Here is a 19,655-nt window from a genome sequence, read left to right on the forward strand (position 1 = left end):
GCCATGTTGAAATCTTTTCAAGATATGACTGAATATTTATGCAGCTTCTCTCAGATAGTACTTCATTATAGAGAACTGCCTCATCTGCAAAAGCGTAATTTTACTATTAATATTGTGTGCAAGGTCATTAATATATAATAAAGGTCCAAACACACTTCCTTGGGGCACACCCAAAGTTACTTCTACATCTGATGATGACTCTTGATCCAAGATAACCTGTTGTGTCCTCCACACTGAAAAGTCCTCAGTCCAATCAGAAATTTCACTTGATACCCCATATGATCAAACTTTTGACAATAAGCGTAGATGCAGTATTGAATCAAATGCTTTTCAGAAATCAAGAAACACTGCATTTACTTGGCTGCCTTGATCCAAAGCTTTCAGTATGTCATGAGAAAAGTGCGAGTTGGGTTTCACATGATCAATGTTTTCGAAATCCATGCTGGTTGGCATTGAGGAGCTCATTCCGTTCAAGATACCTCATTGTGTTTGAGCCAAGAATATGTTCTAAGATTCTACAACAAATTGGCATCAGTGATTTTGGATGGTAACTTTGTGGATTACTTCTCCTACCCTTCTTGTAGACAGATGTGACCTGTTCCTTTTTCCATGAACTGGGCACGGTTTTTGTTCAAGGGATGTACGTTACATTATAGTCAAAGAGGGGCTAACTCAGTCGCAAATTCAGTATAGAATGTGACAGGGATTCCATCAGGGCCTGGAACTTTGTTCAATTTTATTATTCCTATACATCCAGATGATTTTTTTTGACAACCAGTTTCAGTCTTGTAATAGACCATTAGCAGGTTCCCATATCATAATAAAAGACTCAAATGTGAATCTGAGTAACAGACGCCACTACTGGAAAAACTTATGTAATGAAAATGGCTTCTTCTTGTGGTTTTTAGTGTGCTGGGTCATAATATGCAGCTTTAATCGTATAAATTTCATATACTGTTCCAATTAATAAAATACAAATTAGAAATTTTGGTAGCCGTGATTGCATTGGCTAAGAAATGTCATAACTGCTATGATAAGCTCTTGGGATACTCATCCTTTTGTGAAAGAAACGTGCAGATCTGAAAAAAAGGGAGCGACTTTGTGACAGCATTGCTCAAAGAAGAAGAATGTTTGAATTATTTTTGTGAGAAGTTCCTCGTCAATCACAGCGAAAATGAAAGATTGGTTTATTGGAGGTGACATTCAGAAAATGATGTTCCAGTCCAATTTTGAATCAAATGTGACTCCAGATGAAAGGGTATCATTTGAGTAGGTTGTTACTATGTTGTGAAAAGGATTCACGTTATATTTATGTTGTAGAGAACATACAGGAAGGGGTCAAGAAATTAGACTGTTTTGATGAGCCTCAAAATTCACTTCTTAAACATTCATCTTACTTTATTTACTGAAAGTTTAGGTGATGTCTGTGAAGAACAAACAAATTGTGCGTGTGTCAGAGTCTTCAGAAGCCAGTATCGGGGCTGCTGGAATATTGGTATGGTGGGAGACTACTGTTGGTCAACTTGTGGAAACATGCAGTTCATCAGAAAAAAGTAATATTAGATGCTTTAAAGAGAAGAGAGAAAATAAGATATAAGACAATGGACATATAATTCACATTGAAAAACTGAATTAATTTTCATTCCAAATAAGGTGTTTTGCTAATTTTCCAGTGTAAATTAGGTGTTTTGCTAATATTTTTAGTTTATAATGAAGTCACGTTACGACAAATCTATGCATGATACAAGAAACCCAATCAGATTTGGATTCAATACCCAAAAATTTGTTTGATTAAGTCTGACAATTTTTTTCCCCGTGTAATCAAGTACCATCAAACTTGAGCGATGAGTTCTGAATTAATCTGTCAGCTATAAAATTGCCGTGAAAATATCTGTAACGTGAAACCCAGCTAATTACATTGAACAAAAGACTGCCATGATTAGCTGGGCTTCACAGTTTCAGATATGTACATGATAATTGTGTTGCTGACAGAGTAATTTTCTAAGAAAACATAATGTATATTGAAACTTAACTTAACCTGTAAAACTGAGAATTCATATTTCATTGATCTTCTACATTGTAAGGTGGAGAAAAGTACATTTTACTTCAATTGAATATGACTAAAAAAGCTAGACAGATTGATGAGGTTGGAAACAAAACAGTCAAATTTATTTACTGTTATTATTTTTAGCTGTAAAAGTGGTGTACAATTATTTCTATATCCATCCTTTATGTTGATTTTCTTTGTTTTAGCTCTGACCCCTTTCTGGAGTTCCAGAGAGTTGGAGAAAATGGCAGTTATCATGTAGTCCACAGGACAGAAGTGATAAAGTGGACATTGAATCCTAACTGGAAACCATTTGTAATGCCAGTCAGAACCTTGTGTGCTGCCGATATGGATCGCTCAATTAAAATTGTGTGCTACGACTGGAACCGCAGTGGGAGCCACAGCCTCATTGGTGAATTCTGCACAACATTACGCGAACTCTCAAATGGTCCAGGGCCTGCCACCGTCTTCCACTGTATACATCCTCGCAAACAGGTAAGATGGAATATTGGCATTGAGATATAGTTCAAGAGTAAAAATAAATGTATATTTAATAGAAATTATATTAGCTTTTTCTCTTAATGGTATTGCTGGTTAACTTGTGTGCCAGCTAATAAAAACTAAATGGTGTAAGTTTTAAATGCTCAGGCCTTTCTTCATTACTGAAACATTTTAAAAAAACTCCAGTACTGTATTTAGTCAATATCTTAGAAAACAAAATTTCAGAGTATTGCCTTTACAGTATTACTTCCAACAGAAAGTGTCACATACTTTGAGTTACATCAAAATTAATAATGATTGATTCTCTTGCTTTCCGCTTCATTCAATAAGGCTATGAATTGCATTTAAAACATTGTTTATGACTCTTCTCTAATAAGAGTTAATTTGGAGTTGAAATGACTGCATATGTTGGTTGTAGGTCATATATTGGTGTGATTCTTGTTGAGTCTCTCAGTAGATGGGATTATGCTAGGTGTGACCTTCACCTCAACAGGAAAGGGAAGGGTAAACTAACTGGGCTAATAGCAGAAAATTTAAGGGGTGGTAAGCACTGTTATAACTGGTAAAATACCAATGGTTGTAGGTGTCACAGAAGCACCTTTTTTAGGATGGGGGGACAGAAAAAAAGAGTTTTAAGAGGGGTTTGGATTGAAACAAATCTTCAGTTTGAGAAAGAAATTAAACAGCATAATTCTGGCATACTGCAACAGCACAAACAGTTGTTGGTTAAAAATTTTCAGCAACAAGCAAAAATTTTATTTCCATCCAATTTTATCTCAGTCAGTGTGAAGTGTCAGCTATCTTCATTGCATCAGAATATTCAAGGATTCAGAAATGAAATTAATGAACCACTCTGCATTAATGAATTAGTCATAAAACCCAGCTGATATAATCTGCTCCTCTGAACATCATTTGACCACTGGTATAATTGTGTTAAATGTACAGGACTTAGGTTAGCATCTCACTTTTTAGAGGAGAAATGGAGAAAGGAGGAATTGCCATATTCGTCAGGAACTGTCATAAATTTAAGAACATAAATATTCAAAAATTTTATGTAGAGTGGCATATGGAGCATGTGCAACAAGTAGAATTTTGTGAAATCTCCTCCATAATAGTAAGGTATTCTGAGCATCTACATATAACTTTAATCTGTTTATAAATTACAACATTTATCCAGTTGAAAAACAAGGTTTTTTTTTTCCAAAATTCATCATTCGAAAAACATGGGGTCATCATATATTGGCAAATTAAACTATTGCAGCTGAGATCAACATTTTTACAGTGTTTGATAGATTAATGTAGGGGTTGTCTTACATTTACAGGTGAAGCTTTGTCTATTGAGGTTTCATACAAATTTATTTAGAAGAATTCCAAAGGTTGGGGCTTAGCATACAATACTTTTGTTTGAATACATTCGAGATTTCCTGACACGCCGAAGCGCTCAATATTATCCATCTTGCTCGAACAATAACATGACATTTGACTCATGGCACTAGTGCAATGGATACATGAAAAAACTGTCAACTGGTAACCACAAAAATCCAATGCTCTGCATAAAAAAAATTAACAATTTTGTGAGGCACAAGAGGAAATAGCATTTATATCAACTTACAATCTTTTGTTGTATTTGAACAGGTTTGCAACAAAAATTCTCTTACATGTATGGATACCCCACACTTATATTTACGTGCTGCTTTTTAAGTAAAGATACATTCAAAGGTGAAAAACTTGTACTTCAAAAGCCATTACTTGATTCTGAACCCAAGTCAGTTTATTTGGTTATTAAAAACAAAGAGGGGGGTTTGCAGATGAGAAAACTGTTCATGTATTAGAATACTGGGGATAAACGTTGCCAGCTTTTATCAGTCTTACAGTGAAATGAAACGAGAAAAGAAATTAATCCAGAATTAAATGTCTAACAATTGAAGCAAATCACATTATACTGACTGCAGTTGTTACCACAAGAATAAAATACAGTGGAAAGGCCTGTTGTGGAAAAGCAAAAGTTTGAGATGTGGACAGCATCGGGATTATAATCTTTTATTTATGTATTAGTTACTGTTGTTACGTATGACTTGCACCCTTGAAGATGTTGCTGTCTGTGTCAAGCTCAGCATTACGGAAGGCCTGAGGAGAAACAGTGACATCAGCTTGGCTGAGAAATATTGTGAGTATAGGGATGGGAGAGGTGAGTGGACAGTGGATTTCATATGGGAATCTATACTGCATACTTTGGCTTGTTATAATCATTTTTAAACTGCAGTTTGCCTCAGTCCGTTTGTACCTGAAATCAAATTGATTTTAAAATTGGGCAAATACTCAACAATAGTATACCTTTCTAAGGAGATGCTAAAAATGTAGACTGGGGCCAGTGGCATATTTACATGTTTCCTGCAGCATTGTTTCCAATGCTCACCTTGAGGTATGATGGGAACTATAGGGGGGAGGGGGGGAGGGGATCAGCTGCAGCTCTACACAGCCAACAAGATGGTGACAGGCAGATGATATGTTTTTGTAGCAAAAGAAATTGTAAGAGTCTCATGTCCACATAGAAGTGAAATATACTGTTTGTTTGGAAAAAAGACATCACAGCGTATTTGGAAGAAACAATCAAATATTTGTGACAGTGAAGATACAAGTTTCCTAGGTGTCCTGTTAGGGTGATGATTAAAAATGATGGTACCACAGATGACAGGCTAAACAAAAAAGACAGTGAAGATAAAAATTAATGTAAACAATTTCTTTTGGTTTATCTAAAAACAAAGATGGTGTAACTTACCAAACGAAAGCGTTGGTATGTTGATAGAGACACAAACATACACACAAAATTCAAGCTATCGCAACCCACGGTTGCTTCATCAGGAAAGAGGGAAGGAGAGGGAAAGATGAAAGGATGTGGATTTTAAGGGAGAGGGTAAGGAGTCATTCCAATCCCGGGAGCAGAAAGACTTACCTTAGGGGGAAAAAAGGACAGGTATACACTCGCGCGCGCACACACACACATATCCATCCGCAATTGTATGCAGCCTAGATCTCTAATATTCAGGGCCTTTCACACAAGTGTCATTTTGAGTGCCCCAAATGTGATAAACGCAAACTCGCTAATTTGGGATGTGATTGTCAGGTTAGCTCCTGATCACGAGTTTCAGACTATGGTGTTGATGTTGTCCTATCCTTCTTTTGCTGACATTGCCCAAATAGCAGAATTGCATGAACTTAAAGCAGTTGCAAGGAAAGTCCTTGCCGTCTTGAAATTTCCATCATGGTTTGCTGCAAGGCATCATTCAACCCAAACAAAAAAGCCTCCTGCTGATCAATCTCCAAATTGGGCACCACCAGTAGCTGCAATAGAACATCAGCATTTTCTAGCCTTTCATTTCAGCAGTCTAGCTGGGTTGACTGTAGAATGTCTCTACATGGATCAAATGTGGCACATCTTTTTCCTCCTGTGTGATCGGCATAGTGTTGTCCAGGGGTTCTCATGCTTGCCACAGAGGAGCATGCATCACACTTGTTCAAGGCAATGGACAGGTGGCTCAATTGAGTGTGCATGGTAAACAGTTTCCAGTGCCCAGGATATCACCAGGTGGCCTTACCTCCCGCCATGTCGCAGGGTGTTGGAGTTGTCGATGTCAGTGCAGTGGCATCATGGGACTGCTCACCCTCACTCATGCTGAGCTCAGTAGGTTCACACCACTTGCTCCATCATTCTTCTCTTAAGTGGCATTTTTCCTCAGCATTACTCTCCTTATGCTTGTTGGGCGAGCCAGTGGTCCTGCCCCGATAGCCATTTATTGCATGTTCACGATGACTGCCTGCATGTGGAGGCCATGTTTGGGGTATGCAACAGTTTGTGACAGTTGATAGACTGTGAGTCAGTCATTGGACACCCTGTTGTTTTCATTGGACTTTGGAGTTGCCTCCAATGCCCCACATGTATCACCTTGGCATATTTTGGTGGCATTGTTGTGGATAGCTGGCCAGTCAAATTTCAGTTAGACACAGGAGCAACAGTCAGCATAATTAACTTAGATGCATACAGGCTCTTGGTGCCTGGAGTCGCAACAGCTCCTCCATCACATTTTGTATTATAGTAAACAGTGAAGTCTTTTGCGGGGGCAATTCTCCATCTCAGCACATTATAAGAATGTAGAATGGCAACTTACCTTGCTTGTGATCAATTCGTCATGGGCACATATTATCTTTGGGATCAACGTGTTTTCTGTTTTTGGCTTCCAGATTGTGGGCAAAGTCCATTTATTGTCTAAATCCATTCCTTTGAAAGATTTGGACTCCTTGTTGCATTCCTACAGCCCACTGTTGGAGAATACCTGGGCCAAGCAGAAAATTTTGAGGCACGTGTTTCTTTTAAGCTGTCGATGGTACCCAACCCCCACCCCATATTCCCTTCACCATCCACAACACTTGAAAGGCTGAGTTGCAGCATTGGCAGGATCAGGACATCATTTTTCCTATTTTGTCGAGTTGGTGGACCAGCCCTTTGGTGTTGATTCAGAAGCCTAGCAGCACCATGGGAGGCAGAGTAGTTGGCAAAGTTGTTGGGGGGCAAGTGTTTTTCCTGTTCCGACTTGTGTGATACTTACTTGCAGTTGCTGTCGATACGGTTTCTCCGACTTTTCTGGTCCTCAGCATCCCCTTCGAACTTTACCGAATTAATCGCTTGCCTTTTGGAATCTTGTATGTGCTAGGAATTTACCAATGGTTTTTGGGGCAGTTGATTCAGGACATAACCTGTTCTGTTAATTACCTTGATGGCATTTTGGTCATGGGTCCTACTCAGGAGGAGCAGTTATGAAACCTTCAGACAGTTTTTCAATACCTTCCGGATAATGGCCTTTGTTGCAGACTGGAGAAGTGCAGTTTTTTTTTCCCTGAAAGTACAGTTTTTATCATGCACATAGTAAAGATGGTCTTGTCTCCACAGACCTCCACATAACCACATCTAGGCCATTGTCAACCTGCCAATGTCCAAGTACCCGAAAAAAGTTCCCATTTTTAGTTCTTTTTTTTTCGGAGGGGGGGGGGGGGGGGGGGGGGGGGGAAGGTGTAATATTTTGTATTATGCTCAGTTCATTCCCCAGGCCACACACATTTTCCACCCTTTTAACTGGCTTCTTCACAAGGGCGTTAAATTTCTGTGGTCTGTGGAATATCAACAGGCTTTCAGTCTTTCTAGCAGTGTTTGTGCTTTGCTCCCTGTTTGGCTTCCTTTACACTGGGTAGACCATTAACCATGGCCTGTGACACCCCAGTATGACATTGGTGCTGTCCTGTCCCATCAGACGCTGGACAGCACCGAACAGCCTATCACTTGTGCATCAAAGACGCTTTATGCTGCAAAGCATACTCATTCACATGTGGAAAAGGAGGCACTAGCTAGTATGTTTGAGGTCAAGAAGTTCCACATGTTCCTGTAAGAGGTGAAGTTCCTCCTCATCACTGACCACAAGCCATTGGTTTGCTTATTTGGCCCTCGTTCCAAGCTGCCAGGTAGGACTGCCCACCAGTTGCAGCATAGCCCCTCTTTCTCAGTAATTTTTATTACATTATTCATTACCTCTCCACTGTCCAGCCTGCAAATGCTGATGCACTATTGCTGATACTGGTGGCACCCGATTTGTAGTTTGATCGGCAGGTGGCTCTTTTGTTTGTGTTGGATGATGCCTTGCAGCAAACCGTGATGGAATTTCCACTGACATAACACAAAGTCATGACCACCATGGCCACCAACGTGTTTGTGTGGCTTTTCATTTCAGCAGTCCAGTTCAGTTGGCTGGAGCATGTCTCTTTTGGTTTCTCATGCTTGCCACAGAGGAGCACGCATTGCACTCGTATGAAGGCAACAGCGCAGCATCACTTCTGCTTTCCAGCGATTGATCGTGACGTCGAACATCCGGGGCTTATCCATATAACCAGCCATCACTTCTGCTTTCCAGCAATTGATTGTGGCATCGAGCATCTGGGGCTTGTACATATAACCAGCCTTCACCACCATGCCAGTTTTCTCCTTGGCCATTCCCAGGACATCCTTGGGACAGGGTGCGCATTGATTTTGCCATTTCCTCTGTGGGCAGCGTATGGTTTTTGGTGGTTGACGCATTGCCCAGTTTCCCAAGCTGTCCTCCATGTTGTCGACTGCCGTGGTTCACATGTTGTTGTTTATCTTACACATTGTGGGATCCACCGGGACCCTGGTATGGTCGGCAGTTTGTGTTACGAGAGTTTGAGGACTTTTGCTTTCACAGTGGTATCCAACATCTGATTACGGCTCCATTTCACCTATCTTCTAACATTGAAGTGGAGTGATTCGTGCATACATTTAAGACGTAAATGAAGAAGTCTGTGTTTGCCCCTTCCTGCATGGGTGCTTGTGGGGTGTCATGGTGGGCCACAAATGTCGGTAGCCATTTGTGGTGGATGTTGGTAAGGAGCAGTTGACCCACCATGCAAATCAGCTTTGCTTGCACCCTCTTGGTACATTACCACCATGGCCTGCTGGTCTGCTGGATGTCATGTTGGGACATGATTTTGTTCTCAATGAAGATTCCCTCTAGCAGCAGTATGCTTCCCCACTGTTGCCCACTCCCTTGCTGTGCTGTCCTCCCGTTGCATGTAGTAGCAGCAGCCCCCAGTGAAGCTCGCACTGCACCTGCCAGTGTGGAGCCCATGGATTTCGGTCCTCTTCCTCTACCTCCCCCTCCCTCGGCAACGGAGGTGGTAAGCCAGTGAAACATCATTGTTGCAGGTGCCCTTCCTCCCTTCCGGTGAAGCTGTCAGCATTGGATTTGCCTCCTTTGATGTTAGTTTGCTGTCAGGTTCACCAGGGGCCTCTCTAGTTCTGCACTGGAGGCACATCCCAAGCCCCATTATGTTTGGCCTGTGTGGCCTTTTCAGGGGAGAGAGATTTAGTCTCCACACCAGCAGGCATCATAATGGAGGCAGATGAGCTGACATGGGTAGTGCAGCAGGTTAGTGAAGAAACCTGGCATAATGGTCCAAATGACATGTAGGATGGGCAGACCCACGGTGGAGGTGGTCACCTGCGGGTGGCAGTAAGCCAGGTGGCTCAGTGCGTACTTGGAGTTCATGCGCCACAGCCCTCATCATGTGATTGTGCCCTGTGTTCTACTGAGTGCTTAGCCATTAGCCATCCACACCAGTCAAAGGCTGAGTTCTTCCTGTGCTCATCTCGGTGTGGGTTTGGAGTCTCTGCTTCCCACTCATGGGATTCTGTTCCCAGCCGTTATCGAGCAACCTTTGGCCCTTGAAGTATCCACACTGACTGTGTGGTGAACCAGTATTTTCACACTTGTGCAGATACTAAACTACTCAAACTGATAATTATGGTCAGTAGAACAGTTCATGATGGGAGGGAACTGTAATTTTTCCTGCTATCTACGTAATTCTGTAGCTCTCAATTCGTTCGAGCAATCAATCATTCATGATAGGAAACACAGTCATAGCTCAGTCACTCAAACAGATTCTGAAATTTTACTTGTTACAATGAAATCAGGCGATGATTCTTCTTCTCTGCAGGCTCGTGCTTTGCGGCAGTCTGCTAATCTGTACAAATAAAATGCCTCGTAATTTTGGGAGCGTTGTATAATCAGTCGGGAAACCTCATATCAACCGGATATTTGGCTTTGATGAAGTTTAACCTTCCGAAGAAGTAATGGAGCTCTTGGATTATTAAATGCAGGTTTGTATCCAGTCTTTCGGAAGTTCCCTTCTGATTAACAACTACGCAATATATCGATAAATATCATTAATTCTCAAATTTCAAATACACACCTTTTATTTGAAGGAGCAATCTATATATATTTCCTTTTAATCATACAGTTCGTATCAGTTATCTTCTGTGATAAATCTCAATAATCAGATTACAGTTCTTCAAACAAAGCTCAGGCTAATCGGCACGAAGACAATCTCGGAATCCCCCTTTCTTTTTTTTTCTAACAACCACCAGAGAGAGTACTACAAAGAATACTTATGCGCTCATGGCATAGCTATTGTATGAACTACTTTTCGCATGGATTCTGCGAGTATGAAGATAGAAAATTAGTAAACGTCATTCAAGGGTAGAATTGTATCTGAATAATTCATCGAATATAAAGAGATATTACAATTGTCCCTCGCAGCGAGCAAAGTTAATGATAATACACTTTGCAAGCTAACAGAAAAAATTTGTTGGGTTGTTTATTCAAAAGAGGAATATTTTGAATTAGTAGAATTTTACTATAGAGAGTATGGGTAACACGTTAAGACAATAAGTTACGAGAATACCTAAGCTGTAGCTTCTACATGTACCGGGGTATACCCGCATCCCAAGTACATAACCAGGGAAGATGTAGATTGGTGTAATTACGAAAAAGGTCTACCCATTTGGGAACTGGCCTTCACAGGGAAACCCTGGAAAACCCGGAAGAATAGACCCCAGCTCAGGTATTAAAGAAGGTAGGAAAGCCTAAATCCAGTAATTTTGAAATATATAGAAGCTCCATAGATTAGATCGAAGGAAAAGTACCTCATAGCCAAAAAAAATTTTACAATATTGCTCAAAAAAAAATTTTCAAAATTCTTCTTTCGACGATGTAGCCGGCGATCTCATTGTGAAGTCGATGGAACAGGAACACTGGGTACGGACACCGGGTAGGCGACGTGCAGCGTTTGGTGGAGGCGGCACGGAGGACAGGCGATGGCTTATGGTACAGGACAGAAGCTGGTAATGTGCCGTAGAAACAAGATGATCTCAGGAACAGATGGTCAGTGATGTGAACATGGAACAGATTTAAAGTGGAATAAGAAAAGGTTCTGACTGAATAAATCCCTGGAAGAGAGTGGATTAAGGCAACGAAGTCCATATTTCATCGTTGAACTCAAAATCGGAGTGGATTCTTATATTCTTCCATCTGTACTAGACTGGAACATTCATCAGTCCTGACAATCACGAATTTTTTTGTGGTCCTCAATACCAAAGTTGTTTTGCATTACAACTGCTGATTGTCCAAAACATTGCCAAATAGACTGTGGGCATTTAAATTTTGTTGTAGCTCATATCGAATGTATTCCTCTCAAAAAAATTTTTAATCAAATCTTCGTTTTGTTATAGTGCAGGTGGAAGTAGAGCATTGAATCTGTCGGAGGTTTGCTTTCAATTACGAAATTATGGATAAAATTTAAGTTTACACCTGATGAAAAATTTTAAACATAGGCATATGACACTGACTCCACAAAAGGAATAATTTGAAAAATTTTCATTATTCTTATAATTAATTGATTTATAGATCCACTTGCAAATAAATATCATTAATGATGACGTATGTTCATTTAACAAATCATCCACTCGCAGAATCTTCTTCATCCTCTCATGAACATTTATGGAAATATATTTCAACAATTATGTCCATAATATGAAACACACAAACTGCTATTCTTAAAATGTTAATTAAAATTCTTAAATTAATTCTCCTGGTAAAGAAGGCATAATGAAAAATCTAAAAATTATAATAATTTTCTCTTGCGCAACCAGAGAGTTTCTTCAATTGTTTGCAACAGTGACATTATCGACTGTTGCTTCATTTCACAGTTCATTTGTTTTCTATGAGTCTATATCCTTCTCCATTTAATCTAAATTTAACTATTCCTTCCAAAAAATCAATCTGACAATCGTACTCCTGCATACTCCCAATACCAAGAATACAGTCTAATAATAACTTCTCTACTACTAGGAACGTGCATTTTATTGCTACATTTCCCATTTTCATCTCTAATTGTGTTTGTATTTTGACATTGGGAGAGCGTGCTCCAACAGCTCCAATGATTTTGCAGTTCTGTACTGCCAAAATTGGTACCTTCTTCTTCCTAATAATTCTCCGAAAAAGAGCGCCTGAGATGACATTGGCAGAAGCGGCGGTGTCTAATATCACATTCGTTGGAACTTCCTCTATTTCAACAAATACTTCCGATACCGGAACACTCAATCTGTCATTATGACACGTTATTAAATCCTTTGTTAACTCTTCAGTCAACAGCTCACCATCATTATATCTTAACAATTGTAATTTTATTGTTTCGCCCCTAACAGATCCCCTGACCGCTCCTCCGGGGCACGATGCGGTCATGTTTAGTTTGACTGATTGTTGGTCCGATTGGTCTTTGTCTCTTCAGCTACTTCAGTGATTATCGGTTGTTGTGGTGAATTCTGTCTATGTTGTCTTGCTTGATTCGTGTAATTATTGTTGTTGTTCTGCTGGTGTTGGTAGAACTGTCCTGTGTTGCCATACATTGGATTATATTGATTAAAATTCCTACTGTTCCTAAAATAGCCCCTCTCTGCACCATTACTAAAGTTTCCATTAAGGTAATAATTATTGTTTGCATTTTGTCCATTTCTAAGTCTCCTCGGAGAGTGTAGTTGGTTATGATTATTGCTGCTGCTACCATTACTGCCATTCCCATTCGAGTTGCAGCTCGGATTCGCTTCTATTACTCTTCTTTGATATGACATTTCTCTTGCCCTTTTATTGTCCTCCTCAATTATATCAATATGATCAAGTGTAGTCATAAATGAGTCTATATCCTTATCATTTATATATAACAGCTGATTCCTTATACTGGCGGGTAGTCTGGACTTGAGTATTCTAAGTATATCCGGCAAAGGAATCGGTACATCCCAATACAAAGATTTATTAATGTATTTCTCAAAATATCTCTTTAGAGATCCTCTAGAAAATGAGAAAGGCTCAGGATATAATACTTCCTACCTAAGTCTTTCTTGTAATCCAGCAGACCAATATTTTGCTAGAAAAGCCTGCTCAAATTCTTTGTAACATTTACAAGATGATGTTTGTTCGGATGCCCACAATGCTCCTGATCCTTGTATATATCCAGATACAAAAACCCTTTTGCCATTCTGTCCAAGATCGTGGAAATTGACCTCTGAAACTTTGAATAAAGACTACAGGATGAACATTCTTTTTGTCAGGGTTAAAGATTTGAAATTGTCTCTGTTTAATCATCTTCTCCTCAACGGTACTACGATTCCAAAAATCATCCTGTTCATACGTTTCCCTGTGGCTATCCGTTATATCGAATCTAACTTGTGACGTTCCAGTTCTGTTTGCATCGGATCTTGACATGGACGGAATGTCACGCGCAGATTGAGACTTTTGTTTCCTACTTCTCATTATTTCTAAATCCTCCTGTGAGAGATTTAGTGATCTTTCGATATTTCCTTTCCAATGCGAGAATTCTTCGCCAAGTTGTTCACGAACTTCCTTTAACCCTTTGTTGAAAAAATTCTCCTCGGAACTCTCTGAAATTGACTGTAAAGCTACTTTCACAGTTTCTTCTATGGTTCCCGAAGGAAAATGTTGCCGCTCTAATGTCATTTCTGAAAACTTTCCCGCAAATACATTCATTCCATGTTCCACTGTCGTCTGTTTTTCCTTCACTTCGTCAAATTGCTTCTTTAGATTATCTTGGGATTCTATAATTTCTGATATCATAGCTACGGAACACTGTATGTCCTCTTGAGCTTGTATTACTTGAGGAAACAGTTCTACTTGTTTTTGTATCATGTCGATTTTGACGGATACATATTCGGTTAGTTCCGCTTTTAATTTACTATTGTTTTCTTGGCATTGTTGGCGGACCTGCTCAATTTGGGCAGTAAGATTCTGTTCGGTCCTTTCTGCCTGTTCTTTTATTTCCTGTGTCTGGGTATTTAATCTCTGATCTAATTCGGTAAGGGTTGCTCTCAACTGATTTTGTAATTCTGTTTGATTTTCGGCTAATTGATTTTGGAGTTCATTTTGTATAACGGATAAGTCTCGTTTTACCTCCGCTTGGCCTTCGGCTATTAGAGACAACTGTTGCATAATAACAACTAATGTGTCAACAACAGTCTGATCAGCTGTTGTATGAATGTTTTCTGAACCAGCGGGATTATTTATATTGCTACCGCTAGCCACAACAGTCTCAGAATTGCTATCCGTGGCCTCTGCTTCTGTGCAAACAGCTGAAGGCTGTTGCACGTCTCGTTGCTGATTCAATGACATTTTAAATGCCGCTCTAGTCAATACCATTAAATAACTGTCAATATCAGGTTCTAATCACTAAATACAGTTTCAAATTTACTGTCGTAGACACAATTAACTTTCAAATTACTTCACAGATGGTATAAAGTTCAATGACCAGATACGAAAATCACACAATATACAGTTCTACTATCTAACTACTATCTGGAAAAAAGTTCTTTCTAAATTGATTTCAAACTATTTTAACTACAGGATAAAAAAATTAGATTTCTCTGGCCTTGTTCTGTAGTCTCGGTGTTGTCCAATAGTTGAAATCGTTTCTTGGTATCAGCAATCTTTTACTATGGGCACCGAATCTCTCTTCAGATTAGTTACCTCTCTTTCTCGTTGGTTTTCATGAAACAAAAAATACATATATTATATAACAATCCAAGAGAGTCCTGTCACACTGGCGCCACTGTAATTTTTCCTCCTATCTACGTAATTCTGTAGCTCTCAATTCGTTCGAGCAATTAATCATTCATGATAGGAAACACAGTCATAGCTCAGTCACTCAAAATGATTCTGAAATTTTACTTGTTACAATGAAATCAGGCGATGATTCTTCTTCTCTGCAGGCTCGTGCTTTGTGGCAGTCTGCTAATCTGTACAAATAAAATGCCTCGTAATTTTGGGAGCGTTGTATAATCAGTCGGGAAACCTCATACCAAGCGGATATTTGGCTTTGATGAAGTTTAACCTTCCGAAGAAGTAATGGAGCTCTTGGATTATTAAATGCAGGTTCGTATCCAGTCTTTCGGAAGTTCCCTTCTGATTAACAACCACGCAATATATCGATAAATATCATTAATTCTCAAATTTCAAATACACACCTTTTATTTGAAGGAGCAATCTATATATATTTCCTTTTAATCATACAGTTCGTATCAGTTATCTTCTGTGATAAATCTCAATAATCAGATTACAGTTCTTCAAACAAAGCTCAGGCTAATCGGCACGAAGACAATCTCGGAATCCCCCTTTCTTTTTTTTCTAACAACCACCAGAGAGAGTACTACAAAGAATACTTATGCGCTCATGGCATAGCTATTGTATGAACTACTTTTCGCATGGATTCTGCGAGTATGAAGATAGAAAATTAGTAAATGTCATTCAAGGGTAGAATTGTATCTGAATAATTCATCGAATATAAAGAGATATTACAGAACCTCCATGGTATACAATCACTGTAAAGAAACTTGTAAAGAAATAGAGATTACTGCACAATAGGTGTAAAACAAAGCTTAGGACTATAGATAGATGCGGAATGAAATGTGTTTCGCTGTCAAGAGAGTAATGTGCAATGCCGTCAATGACTACCATAGCAGAATATTGTCAAATGACATTTCACAAAATCCAAAGAAATTCTGGTTGTATGTAAAGGCTGTTAGTGCTACCAAAGTTAGTGTCCACTACCTAGCGAAAGAGACAGGAACCGGAATTGTGGGTAGCAAAGTAAAAGCCAAAAGGCTTAACTCCATTTTAAAATTTTCCTTTACAAAGGAAAACCCAGGAGAACTGCCCTAGTTTGTTTCTCATACCACTGAAAAGATGAATGGGATAAGTATTAGTGTCAGCGATGTTGAGAAACAGCTGAAATCATTAAAATTGAACAAAGCTTCAGGCCCCAATGGAATCCTTGTCATATTATATATTGAATTTGCAGCTGAGTTATGCCCTCATCTAGCTATAATTTATCATAGATCTCTCAAACAGAAAACCATCCCCAGTTCTTGGAGAAAAGCACAGGTCACATCTGTCTACAAGAAGGGTAGTAGAAGTGAGCCATATCATTGACATCGATTTGTTGTAGAATCATAGAACGTCTGAGCTCAAATATAATAAGATGTCTTGAACAGAATCACCTCCTCAGTGCCAACCAGCAGGCATTTTGAAAACATCGATCGTGTGAAACCCAACTCACACTTTTCTCCTGTGGCATACTGAAAGCTGTGGATCAAGGCAACCAGGTAGATTCAGTGTTTCTTGATTTCCAGAAAAGCATTTCACTAAGTATTGCATCCATGCTTATTGTCAAAAGTGTGATCATGTGGGATATCAAGTGAAATTTGTGACTGGACTGAGGACTTTTCGGTATGGAGGGCACAGCATGTTATCTTGGATGGAGAGTCATTGTCAGATGTAGAAGTAACTTCAGATGTGCCCCAGGGAAGTGTGTTGGGACACTTGCTGTTCATGTTGTATATTAATGACCTTGCAGACAATATTATTAGTAAAATCAGACTTTTTGCAGATGATGGAGTTATCTGTAATGAAGTACTTTATGAGAGAAGCTGCATAAATGTTCAGTCAGATCTTGATAAGATCTCAACATGGTGCAAAAACTGACAACTTGCTAAATGTTCAGCAAAGTAAAATTTTGCTCTTCACAAAACAAAAAATGTGGTATCCCATAATTATAATATCAATGAGTCACTGTTGGAATCGGCCAACTCGTACAAATACCTGTGTGTAACACTTTGTTGGGATATGAAATGGAATGATCACATAGTATCAGTCGTTGGTAAAGCAGGTGGTAGACTTCAATTATTTAGTAGAATACTGGAGAAGTGCAGAAGAGAGGAATAAAAATTGTAAAACAAATACACAAACTTGTCACGAACATCTGGAATGAAGAAAGAATGCCAGAGGAGTGAACAGAAGTGGTAATAATACCAATTCATAACAAGGGTGACAAACAACAATGCAGGAACTGCAGAGGCATCTCATTAATTAGCACTACCTATAAAGTGTTCTCCAAGATTCTCCAGAAAAAAATTAGAACCATATTTAAAAGAAATAATAAATGAGAACCTATGGGATTTATTAAGAATCATTCAACTACTGACCAGATATTCTAATTGAAATAAGCCATATACAAATATTGAGAGTATAACAAAACAATGGCAATATTATTTGTTGATTTTAAGAAAGCCTATGAAAGTATATCCAGACATAAGTTGTGGGAGGAAATGCAGAGATTTGGAATACCGGAGAAGATTATAAATCTTGTGAAAGTGATGCTGAAAGTCTCAAAATGGGTATGAAAATGGATGAAGAATATTCCAAACTGTTTTACATAAAAACAGCAGTCAGGCAAGAAGATGAAGTATTGTAATACAGGAGGCACTGGACACAGCAAGTGAAGCAAAAGAGGTAATTAAAATAGGAACGAAAATAAATATACTGGCCTTTGCAGATGATGTAGCACTAATTGGTGAAAATCTGGATGACCTTAAAATACTGGCAAAGAGACTCTTTCAAAAAGCAAAGGAAGCTGGATTAGAAGTAAATGGTGAGAAAACAAAATTCATGAGGGTAGAAAGAAATTACAGAACAAAAAGACAGGAAACTCTGCAGATCACCAACCGCATATTTGAAGAAGTAGATGAGTTTGAATACCTGGGGGTAGTAGTAAACAACAAAAACAATGAGAAGCAAGAAATAGAGGCAAGGATCAAAGCCTCATCCAGAGCACCATACTCAGTCAACAAACTACTGTCACCTAAAAATTTTTCAAGGTGAACAGAAGTAAGAATATATAAAACGATAATGAGACTAGTATTACTGTATGGGGCAGAAATATGGAGAACAGATAAATAAACAGAGAGAAAGATAAAAGATTTTGAAAATAAAATCCTGCATAAGATATTTCGACCAATCTATGAGGAAGGAGAATGGCAGAGAAGAAAGAACAGGAAGCTATACAGTTGCGGAAGCCAAGACAAGAAGACTAAGATGGGCCAGCCGTATCTATAGAAGAGAACAGAGAGAGAAGTCTCAGAGAATAAATTGTAAGGATGAAGACCTCCAGACAGGCTGAAAATGAGATGGAGAGACCAGGTTGCCAAGGACCTCCAGGTACTAGGAGCAAGGAACGAAAATGCCGAAGACAGAATACTGTGGAAAAGGTTACTTGACAAGGCCAAAAACTGACTGCAGTTTGTGGGGCCATGAGAGCAAGAAGAGTAAGTAAATAAGTTAAATGTTTATGTTGTATCACTCTTTAAGTGGTGTGATAAGCCCTGGACTGTGTTGCTCCAGAGCTTAGAAAATAACACAGGAGAGATGGATGTTCGTAAATGAGTGTAAATGATGCATCACCCCTTACTCAGTCACATCATATGCGGCATGGTACTGGTAATTGGCTGCTTGGGCAGCTAAATGCCAAAAGCACCCAGCCTGACCAAAGCAGTACCCATTCCATCCCAGTGATTTCCATCTGATCACCAGGGCACTCTTTAGGGTAAATTCATCCAAAGTAAAAAAAGAAAATGCAGAGCTGCAGAATAAATATAGTTACTGTAGAAACAGCTACTGCAGTGTAATTAAATTTACTTGATAGTTAACGTCTGTTACTTGCCGCTACAGTGTTCCCACACCAGCTACCACAGTTATCAAACGGTGTTAACATGGAACACCTTGGCTGCCATGAGGTATGTCAGAAAAGCGAGGTGCTCTTTAGACAGCTGATTTTAACTAACCACTGACTGAACTGCACAAGGTGACATGTTTTGTAGCCCTGAATTTCAACTCGTGTCCTAAACTAACCACAGCCTCGTGATGTGCGATGTACCTGAAAAAATGACAGTCAACAATCTGTGGCAAACTAAAATCACGAACGCTTTGTTCAAGGCGATTAAAGCTAATGTCTGTGAGCAAACTCAAGACAGAAAAAATCCAAATTTCAGCACTAAAAGCAAACTGTAATTTATCTCTCTCATTAGTTGCCTGAAACTATCCTTACACTAGCTACATGAGCTGCCATGGTACCAACTGATGAGCAATCCCCATTGGCACATTGCTGCATATTATAGGTGACACAAGTAGATTCCAAATGAAAAAATAATCATAGGAAAAAAACGAGAGCAAATAAAGACAACACAATGATGAAAATGACATAACAAAGAATTCAAATTAAAAAAAATACTTTCAAATCAATTAATTGAATAAAAATAATGATCAGACACCTTTGATTAGATCCAAAAGAATTTTTAAAAATCTGTTAT

The 19,655-nt window shown here is 39.0% G+C and overlaps 1 protein-coding gene across 2 annotated transcripts in view; it reads left to right on the forward strand.

Moving 5' to 3' along the window:
- Positions 1-19,655, forward strand: part of LOC126475048 (copine-8-like) — a 219,517-nt gene that overhangs the window by 100,602 nt on the left and 99,260 nt on the right. For both annotated transcript variants that reach the window (XM_050102598.1, XM_050102597.1), the window contains exon 6: positions 2,254-2,542. In XM_050102598.1, coding sequence (XP_049958555.1) covers positions 2,254-2,542 — 289 coding nt within the window. The remainder of the gene's footprint in view (positions 1-2,253; positions 2,543-19,655) is intronic.

This window comes from Schistocerca serialis, chromosome 4 (assembly GCF_023864345.2).
Source record: "Schistocerca serialis cubense isolate TAMUIC-IGC-003099 chromosome 4, iqSchSeri2.2, whole genome shotgun sequence".
NCBI classification, from domain to species: Eukaryota; Metazoa; Arthropoda; class Insecta; order Orthoptera; family Acrididae; genus Schistocerca; species Schistocerca serialis.